Here is a 9,709-nt window from a genome sequence, read left to right on the forward strand (position 1 = left end):
CATTGGCCAGCACGACAAAATGCAAACATGAACCAGTAAGACGTTAGTCTGGGGCGGGCCTTCGCGGAACGTCGCTTTTGTGAAGCTCAAGCCACCCTCGAGTACAGGTGCGCGCCCTACCTAACACGCCCTATGACGCCTTATGGATCATTCTGTGATGTTTGACTGGTAACGCAGAAAGGTTCGATCGCTGTGGTATCATATAGTTGATTGTTCTGTTGTGACACAATGGCATCGTGGCCCAAGAACCGTTTGCTTACGATAGTCTATTTCTCTTGGTCGACGAATACGGAGAGGTTCTTACTGACGTTGTAATGAGCTTATGTTGACTTTGAGGACGATTTCGGTTTTGGTTTGGGAATGTTAATAGTGGGCCTCGCACGAGCTGCTTCTTGCTAAGCTCACCACAATTCTCACGAGCCACCTGTCAGTACGAACGAAGAAGTGGATGCGGCTGCTACTCAGTGACCTGTGATCTGTGGCGTCATCTGAGAGGTAAGAAGGCCGTCGGGGTTCAGGTTCTCGCCTGCTTGTTAGTACTCCCTCTTCTCGGCCAAGTCTCTTTTAGGGGAGCATCCTCGACCTTGGAAACACCTCAATCTCCATCTGGATGTCTGTCAAGGAAGACTCGGCTGAGAGACCGTCAGCAAGTACCGGTATCTTTTCCTTTTGGGCCGTCATTGTGAGTCGCCCTGTTAGGCCGAGGTCGTCAACAGCAGAGATAAGCTAAACGAGAAGTGCCGCCCTGACGAATTCGGTGCAGTGCTACTCAAGTGCAACCAAAGTTTCATTACCTTGGCACAGACACCAGAGCCATGGTATGGATGGTTGTCTTTCGCGCTGGGGGCAATCTTCGGGAACAAAAGCCGAAGTGACAAATTGTGTCATGGTAGGTGACGGGGGGAGCTGTGCTAGCAAAGTCTAAGTGGAATCGGCAGCAGCCTCGGCAGAAGAAGCCAAGCATTCTTATTGAGAGAAAGCGACCAGCTCGGATAGAAAGCTCGGAACGATTCCGACGGCTCAGTGGCTCGGCCATCTCGAGTATTGGCAGCTCTCCGCATTGTGGGTTGAAATAAGCACCTGCAAATGTTTATCAGCACCCGTCAGCTGAGTCTATTTGACTCAGTTTCGGACCCCTGGGCTGCCACGATGAGCGGGTAGTCTAAACCCGAAGGGGAAGCCGTATGCGCCGCCTGTGCGAAACCCCGCGGGAACGAACTCTTGGATGGAGGCTCGTTACGACCCTCTGATGAGAGGAGGGTCTATTTCTGTAGCCAGCATGGCCAATTAGAGTTCGTAATGAAGTCTCTTGAGGTCAACCATGTGGCCATCATGCCGTTTGTGGGTGTGCTGGACGGGACGAACGGGGGCATGCCTCGATATCTGATATAAACCGGTGGTGACACTTGCAGAGAAGAACTTCTTGTTTCCCTCCTCCCCACCCCCATCAAGCAAAACAGTTTGTCTATATCTACTGTTCCGGTTGAGATTAACCTGACAATATGCGACCTTTCATCATCCTCGCGGCGGCACTTCTTGGTGCCGTCAACGCCCTCGACCCCATCTGCGACGCCGAGTGTCAGAAGGGATGCGACGAAGCCTGCCAGGCGGCCATCCAGACCACCTACGAGGCCGAGTCGGCCCTCTGGGTCGGCGACATCGTGTCGGACCCCTTCTACTCGACCCCGGCCAACTCCACCGGCGCCAAGCCGGGAGACATCCTGCGATGGGAGGACGTCCCCGCCGAGCAGCTCACCTCCAACTGGACCATCCCCGCCGGCCTCTCGCTCTCCCGTCTTCTCTACGTCACAGAGGACGTCGACCGTAAGCCCATACCGGCCTCTGCCTGGGTCCTGCTACCCTTTCACAACCCCTTCGCCAAGCCCGGCGGCGGCGGCGGCGGCGCGGAGCAGAACAAACTGCGCACCGTCGTCTGGACCCACGGGACCGCCGGCCGCAGCCGGCTCTGCGCGCCGACCAACAACAAGGGGCTCTACTACGACTGGAAGGCCCCCTTCATCCTGGCCGAGTCCGGGTACGCCGTCATCGCCCCCGACTACGCCGGCCAGGGCTCCGACATCCCCCAGGGGTTCATGTACGAGTCTGGCTGGCTGCACGTCGCCGACGTCGCCTACTCCCTCGTCGCCGCGCGCAAGGCCATCGGCGACCTGCTCGGCAGCAAGTGGGTGGTCTACGGCCACAGCGAGGGCGGCATGACCGCCTGGCGCACCAACGAGCGTCTGGCCCAGCCCGGGCAGGAGGCCCTCCTGGCGGCCGGCGAGTTCCTCGGCTCCGTCGCCGCCGCCCCCGCCCTGCGGCCGCAGAAGCTGATCCCCGCGTCCCTCACGCGTGCCCAGGGCCAGCCGGCCCGCGACCCCTTCTCGGTCTACTTCCTCCAGTCGCTGGCCGCGCTCTTCCCCGACCAGATCAAGGTGGCGGATTACCTCGGCGAGGTCCCGCTGCAGCGCCTCGGGGCCCTGGACAAGTCGTGCTTCCAGTCCGGGTTCGCCATCGTCGGCGGCTTCACGCCGGAGCAGCTCTACAGGAACACGAGCTGGCTGACGCACCCCGTGACGGACGACTGGGCGGTGCGGTACAACGGCCAGGGCCCGCACTCGGTCAAGGCCCCGATGCTGGTCATCTCGGGCGAGGACGACACCATCACGCCCAACGACCTGACCCTCGACGACTTCAACAAGACCTGCGCGGCCTTCCCCGGGAGTTCCATCCACGCGCGCGTGTACCCGGACATGGGACACGGGCAGGTCTTGGAGGCGGCCCGGGCCGACATCGCGGCCTGGATCGACGCCAGGTTCGAGGGCGTGCCTGTGCCCGAGGGCTGCGTCAAGGAGGACGTCGAGACCATCACCAAGAGATATGCTACCAGGGACATCTTCTGGCACGGCTCAGTCGTTCCTTTCTGATGGGACTTGTTGAAAGAGTGTTGGAGGGGGGGGTGTTGGAAATCCCCCGGGGAAACATTGAGGACGAGAAGTTCATCTGGTGTCTTTGATGTCAACTTGTTTTTCTTTTTTTTTTCTCCTCCCCTACAGTACCTACATTGAATTGTTCTTCCTGAGCAAGAATGAATCATCATAGAAGAGGACAATCCATGATCCGCCGACAACACACGAGTAAAAAAACATAAGCCTCACGTAGATAAAAACACTTTATCCGGGCTGTTGGTCCTCACGTTTGTACCATATGTATACCCAAAAACCACTCAGCCGGCCGTGATGAACCTCAGCTTCTTCTCCCCCCTCCTCTGCCGCCAGTAGTTGGTGCCCTCCAAGAGCTCGGGGCACCCGCGGACGAGCCAGCCCCATTTCTTCAAGAAGGGCACGTTGGCCTCCCACCCGCGCGGGTCCCAGGACTCGCCCCAGACGAGCAGCCGGGGGCCGTCCGGGTCGTCGTCGGTGCTGAAGACGTCCCTGCAGAAGTCGTCCTCGTCGAAGAAGCCGAGCTCCTCGGCCCGGATGCCGTTCTCCCGCAGCGAGGGGATGGGGAACACGTCGAGGAACGGGTGGTGCGTGATCGTGAACTGCGCCTCCGTCGGGTGCAGGAACGGCGGCCACGAGGACGCGTCCCGCGGCGCGCAGGGGAGGCCGGGCCCCTGCAGGTTGAAGGGGGAGATGTACTCGTCGTAGCAGATGGAGTGCTTGTCAAAGCCCATCAGCCGCGTGTTGCGCGCGAGCGCCGTGAGGAGGTTGAGCCCGACGACGAGCGGCAGATGCACCGGCTGCGGCGTCCCCAGCGCGAGGTTCCGTCTGGCCTGGATGCCGGCGTCCCTCATCCGCGCTCTCTTTTGAGCGCAGGGGAGAAGCGTGTAGCCGTCATCTGCGACCTCATCCTCGACTGCTGCTGCTGCTTCTCCGGTTCCCGCTCCGCTGCCGGAGGCCAGAGCCGGAGCCGCGGCCCGGCCCGAGGTTGAGGGCCCGGCTTCTGCTACGTATTCGACCGGCGGCCTGTTTTCTACCTGACGGAAGAATTCCTGCCTTAATCTCCTACCTATGGAAACCCAGTCAGTCTGAATGTCAGCAGTAAGATCAAATCCTTTTTCGGGTGGGCGTGTAGATGCTTGGGGGGGGGGGGGGGGGGGGGACCAACGGTGCGCCCTCTGGTTCAGGCGGTTCTGGAGTCTTCTCCGCTCTTTGCTGGAAGTCACTCCTGTCCAATCTTCATTCGGCTCGGTGACCTCATTCTGTTGTGGCATTATGTCTAGCTGGAGACCCGTCGGCCCTCCCGCATTTTCTTCCTGGAGCGACATGTTCATCTTCGCGGGCTGCTGAGCGGGGAGTGGCCTTGAGACTGCAGTGGGACGGAAGGGTGTAGAGAAACTTGGGAAGAGTACGGTTCCCTCCAGGGTTCCAGAAGTCTTGAGGGGCTTCTGCTTGCGACGCTACGGGCGCCTAGGCCCCCGATTCAGTTTGTGCTAGGGCCACAAGCCTGGTCTCGATGCTTCATGGTTTTTGGGGGGGGGGGGGGTGGTGGGCTTTCTCACTATTTGAAATCGTAGTCTCTGGTTCTACTGCTCTCAACAACGTGGAGAATAGACTTCTCTTCAGGGTTTCTACACTCGGATGAATCCAATTGGGTTAATGCGACTGATTTTGGTGGATTGGCTTCCCCTTTTGGACGAAATGGGCCTCCCAGGCATAGTGATAGATAGTGATATGGTTTGGCTTTGCAACTTTTTTTCACGTGGGCTGCCTCTCCTCTCGTACGATGTAAACACGACACGGGAAACCAATTATCCCCGGTTAAAACCCCTAACTCCGCTGACATGGCGGGTTTGAGTTTGCGGTAGCTTTACTGACTGACGCACAAATGAATCGGGTGGGTTTGTTTTTTTTGGTTTTTTTCTTTTGCATATCAACTCTACTATCCGTACTGTATTCCCTATTCTGGGAGATCGTATTGGAGATGTGTGTCCCGTATGCTCTTCCTAGCTAGGTAGGTGTATATTGTTAACCCTGGTCGTGTTCCCCGGTAACTCGAAACCGTTCATGACGATTATTTGAAGCTCGAGTGTGCATAGCGTGGACACCGTGGGCACCGTCAGACTTACGGTTTGCAGGTTTACGCCAACCAGTTGCCGTCCTCGTCTTCGTAGCCCATATCCGCGTACGTCCAGCCCTGCTGGGTCACCTTGCCGTCAATCTCGTCGTGCTGGGAGGCGATGCCGTTGGAAAAGCGCTCCCTCTTGATCGTCTTGTGCGCCTCGTTGATCTTGGCCATCTCCTCGTCGGTCAGGGTGACGAGGCGGATGTTCTCCTCGATGCGAGACTTGGTCGCGCTCTTCGGGATGACCGCGACGCCTCGCTGCACCGCCCAGGAGAGCGAGACGACGCCCGGCGAGACGTCGTGTGCCTTGGCGATGCCGGTGAAGAGCTCGTGCGTGAGGATCTCGTTCTTGGCCCCGCGCGAGCCACCCAGCGTGCTATCCAAGAGAATTGCGGTCAGTATGTACTAATACTTCCTCCTCCCTGCACGTTACATGTATATTCTTGCAAGAAGATGCCGCCGTTTCCAAATTGACGGGGAATCCCGGAATGACGTTTCTCACCTCCAGCTGGTGACGACAATGCCCTTCTCCTGGCAGTAGGGCACAAGGTTCAGGTTCGGGTTGAAGGCGTGCAGCTCGACCTGGTTTACGGCGGGCACAACCTTGGCTTCGGCGAGCAACTCGTCCAGGACCTTGGGCATGAAGTTGCTCACGCCGATGGCCCGGCACCGGTCGCCGACCAGGGGCTCCATCTTCTTCCACGTCTCGATGAAGGTCGGGCTCTCCCACTTCCTCAGCACCTTCCTCTCCGGGGCGGGCGTCGTGGCCCAGGGCCAGTGCATGAGGAAGACGTCGACGTAGTCGAGCCCGAGGGCGTCGAGCGAGATCTGGAGCGCCGCGGCCGGGTCGTGGTGCCAGTGGCCCCAGAACTTGGTGACGACGACGATCTCGGACCGGGGGACGCCGCTGTTGCGGATGGCCCTGCCCACCACCTCTTCGACGCCGTAGATCTGGGCCGTGTCGATGTGACGGTAACCGGACTTGAGCGCGTGGATGATGGATTCCTCCAGAGCCCTTTCATCGTCTGTTCCCTGGGAGCCTGGGGTGATGTTAGAGTTAGACACACAAGTGCCGGAGTGCTTGGTGCTTGGAAGGGAGGGGAGGGGAGGAGGGGCTCTTTTACCTTGCCAAGTGCCCAGACCGACGGCAGGGAAGTCGAGGCCTATCAAGGGGTTAGTGTTTCTCTTCTCACCCTGGCTATATCTATCAATCATCCTCCCCCCCTTAGCGGCCCGCCGAGATGATGCTCACCATTGTTCAGCTTGAACGTCTTTGTGCAGATAGGGGGCGCCATTGTTTTTGATGGATGATTTGCTCTGGATATTAAGACAAGGTAATTTACTGAGATTCAACCTGGACCCAGCCGGCTACAAGACAAATCCGAATACTTGAACCTCTTGCCAGTTTCAACTATTTGTATCCTATGAGTGAGGGACTTTGGATGCGGGGGGAAACGCTGTCTTGAAACGGGACGTGGGGGATTATTAAGATGACGTCATTATGGCTGATGGGACTCGCGGGATTTCCAATGGCGGTCAAAAGTTGCCTCTCTCTCTGCTCGTGCTCGGATCACACTTGGATGCGATGGATGATATGGCAGTTTGTCTATTCTCATCACTCCATTCCGCGCGTGCGATGGAGCGGCGTCTTCTTCACTTTCTACCTGAGCCGCTAGACTATCTTCATGAGTGTCATTCAAATCTCGCTCACTGCTGTGTCCCTGGAGACATGTCAAACCCGAACTATGTCGTGGTCTTGTCCGAGTTGTGATGAAGTTCTGTTTCCACCGACAGACAGGTCGTGATGTAATTCACACGAGAACCTCCCTCCCCCTTTGGAAACATCAAGTTTCTCGTCAGTTTGGCAAACAAACATTTCCCATTTCGGCTCCGGGTCTTCCTGTCGCAGCAGCCCGTCTCCTCACGACGCCGGGCCATGGAACTTGAGCCCCAACGGGTGGTTCATCCCCCAGGCCAGCCTCGCGTCCTTCAGGAACGCGCCCGCGCTCGCGAACCCCTTCCCCATGATGTCGTACAGCAGGCCGCTCAGCCTCTTCCTGTTCTCCTCCGTGTTCGACTCCATGCCGACGCCCACGAGGATGACCAGGTAGCTCCACGCCTCCATGCCCACGCCCGGCAGCCTCTGCGCGATCCTCTCGCGGACGAACTCGCCGTGGGCCTCGAGGTCGCACACGTCCCCCACGCGCGGCAGGCTCTCGTCCACGAGCTTCCACACCGGGTCGCAAAAGGTGCGTGTGAGGCCCATGATCGAGTACCGGTAGTAGGCTTCCCTCAAGACTTTGAAGTCGGCCTTGGCTATTTCATCGTCATCATCGTCGTCGTCCTTGTCGTCGTCGTTGTCGTCTTTTCCGTTGTCGTCTTTTCCGTTGTCGTCATTATCATCGTGGTTATCGTAGCCTACTTCGCGAAGGCCTTCCATCACATCAATGGCCACTGTCGAGCTCTCGACAATGTCCTTTCCCTTCTGCCACAGCCCGTTCACAGCAAGCATCCCTTTCAGTTCCGCCGCTGGGACATCCTCCGTAAGGTGGCGGTCCCTGATGACGCTGCGAGCTTGTTGTACCCACGTATAGGCCCTTGACATGTCGTCAGCACATGTCTTCTTCTTCTTCTTCGTCTTCTTCTTCTTCGGCATTCGGTATTCGGCATCGCCACACTCTCCACGCATATGGCTACTGCCTACCTGTGATGCAAGCGTGCAAAATGCTCCATAAACTTGGTGTAACGGTGGAAGATTGCGGAATTGATGCGGGTTTGGCTGGCGAGCGAGCCCACCCTTTCAAACGGCGAGGGGTCGTACAGGTCTAGGTCGACGAGGAACGTGTCCCCAAAGCATACTATGGCGTAGAAGGACCCCATCATGGAAAAGTTCATGAGCAAGCCTCTGTCAAAGTAGAGGAGGGGCCTGTATTTCCTCTGCCTGTACTGCTCCTGGACCTTGACCGACAACTTCCGGAATATTGCTTGGAAGTAGACCCACGTGTCACTCGTCATAAACTATGCAAACGAGTTAGTCGGGTGAAAAAGTCTCCTGTGGGGGTAGCACATCGTTCGAGGCACCTCGGCGTAGATCATGAGGATCCCGTACAGCAGTATCACATGCTGGTCGTGGCTGTCCGGGCCGGTCAGCCTTTCCAGAATCTCGTTCAGCTTGGCGCGGTCTTCTTTCATCACGGCGGCCGCAGCAGCCCGCTTCTTGTCCAGGCTGGCGCGCTTCTGGAACTCCAGACAAATCTTGCCAATCGTCGACACGACGGTCCGGACGAGTACCGAGGTGTTGAGGTACGTCCGCATGAAGGAGATGGAGAATATGTCGGTGATGGGAGAAAGCGAATCGCCGACGAAGGCGAAGAAGGCGGCCGTGATGGCCGCATGGAGGGGCTCCAAAGTACCGGCGGCGAGGCCGAGGTCTCCTGGCGTCGTGATCCTGGACTCGGCCGTCTCGGGCGACGACTGCGTCATAGGAGACGTCCCCGAGGACGAACTCTGCCATTCCGCCGAACGAGAGCTGCGCAATGATCGGCATTTGCACTGAGATGATGGGTCAGCGACGTGAGGATCACCAACCCCACCTCCGTCTGTGACCCATGAAAGCCTTACCGCGTCCCGTCGTCTGCGGCATGAAAGGCAGCGCCGGTCCGCTGGCCGCTCGGCGCGAGGCCTGGTGGCTTTCCTGACACCGTTCCTATGGCTATTCATACCGAAACATGGTTTAAAAAAGAAAAGGAAAAAGAAAGAAAAAAAGATGAGTAATCTGCCAGGAAGATTGTTAGTTGATCGACGGGTGAGAGAGAGGGATGAAGAGCGATGAGACAATGAAGGCCTGGCTAGCCCGGAAAGGACATCTAATGTGAGAGGGGGACGGAAACCTAATTAATACGTCCGCCGAAGCATAGAAAGGATAATCACGAACAACGCGAGTGAACACTAATCGAGAGAACAGGACCGAGAGGGAGGAGCGTGCACGACGTGTGCTAGAACCCAATTTGCCCTGTCATCGGGGCAAGAAAGCATCTATCTATCGCTCGCATCGAGGACCAATAGACCTCGCTTTTGCCAAAAGACAGAGCAGAGCTGACCGGGGCTCCCGAGGTCGTCAGAATCATCTGGTTATTTTGATTATTCTCGCGCGCACCTCTGTCCTGTGCATCATTTGGCTCAAACTAACAGGTAGTGGAGGACCTCGGTGGCTCGGACAATGGCGGAGGTCCGGCTCGCAAACAAACGGAGCCCGATGACCGGTTCCGGGGACGAGGGTCGACTCTTTGAGGACGGTGAAGGCTATGGGGGCCCGTGATATCACGATACCAGTCGGGGTGGGTAATAAGTACAGAGACGGCGGAGGCGATGTTGTTTGACGATGCCGGTTTGCCGGAGCTTGCTGGTGATGGAGTCGGTCCGGTCCCATTGGACAAGGAGGAAGAAGAGATACAGCAGGACGAGGAAGGTGATGCAGAGGATCAGGCGTGTAGGAGATGGAACAGTATCGGGGGGTTAGGGTAACGGGATTGGCTTTTTCAAATAAGGATTACCAAAAAAGCTTCTTTTTTGCAGTACAGGTGTTGGTGTTCTCTCATTCGGCCTCGCGGACATTAGGAGGCTTTAAAGCAGTCATCAAGAGTCA

General features: G+C 57.5%; 4 protein-coding genes across 4 annotated transcripts; 1 reads left to right on the plus strand and 3 right to left on the minus strand.

Annotated features, from left to right (window-relative positions):
* Window positions 1-1,502: 1,502 nt before the first annotated feature.
* Window positions 1,503-2,924, plus strand: CH63R_10951 (putative Secretory lipase; the record flags this gene model as incomplete). Its single annotated transcript, XM_018305925.1, has 1 exon — window positions 1,503-2,924. One exon carries the CDS (start codon window positions 1,503-1,505, stop codon window positions 2,922-2,924), a length of 1,422 nt encoding a protein of 473 aa, XP_018155349.1.
* Window positions 2,925-3,223: 299 nt separating this feature from the next.
* Window positions 3,224-4,273, minus strand: CH63R_10952 (Aryl-alcohol dehydrogenase; the record flags this gene model as incomplete). The annotated part of the gene is made up of 2 exons (XM_018305926.1): window positions 3,224-3,972; window positions 4,108-4,273. The coding sequence occupies 2 exons, from the start codon at window positions 4,271-4,273 to the stop codon at window positions 3,224-3,226; spliced, it is 915 nt and encodes a 304-aa protein (XP_018155350.1).
* An 806-nt stretch (window positions 4,274-5,079) lies between these two features.
* On the minus strand, window positions 5,080-6,359 carry CH63R_10953 (Aldo/keto reductase; the record flags this gene model as incomplete). Its single annotated transcript, XM_018305927.1, has 4 exons — window positions 5,080-5,440; window positions 5,567-6,104; window positions 6,189-6,227; window positions 6,317-6,359. The coding sequence occupies 4 exons, from the start codon at window positions 6,357-6,359 to the stop codon at window positions 5,080-5,082; spliced, it is 981 nt and encodes a 326-aa protein (XP_018155351.1).
* Window positions 6,360-6,985: 626 nt separating this feature from the next.
* CH63R_10954 (aldo/keto reductase) lies at window positions 6,986-8,707 on the minus strand (the record flags this gene model as incomplete). Its single annotated transcript, XM_018305928.1, has 4 exons — window positions 6,986-7,661; window positions 7,769-8,082; window positions 8,146-8,593; window positions 8,658-8,707. The coding sequence occupies 4 exons, from the start codon at window positions 8,705-8,707 to the stop codon at window positions 6,986-6,988; spliced, it is 1,488 nt and encodes a 495-aa protein (XP_018155352.1).
* Window positions 8,708-9,709: the final 1,002 nt, after the last annotated feature.

The sequence above is a fragment of the Colletotrichum higginsianum genome (genome assembly GCF_001672515.1).
Source record: "Colletotrichum higginsianum IMI 349063 chromosome 7 map unlocalized unitig_7, whole genome shotgun sequence".
NCBI lineage: Eukaryota > Fungi > Ascomycota > Sordariomycetes > Glomerellales > Glomerellaceae > Colletotrichum > Colletotrichum higginsianum.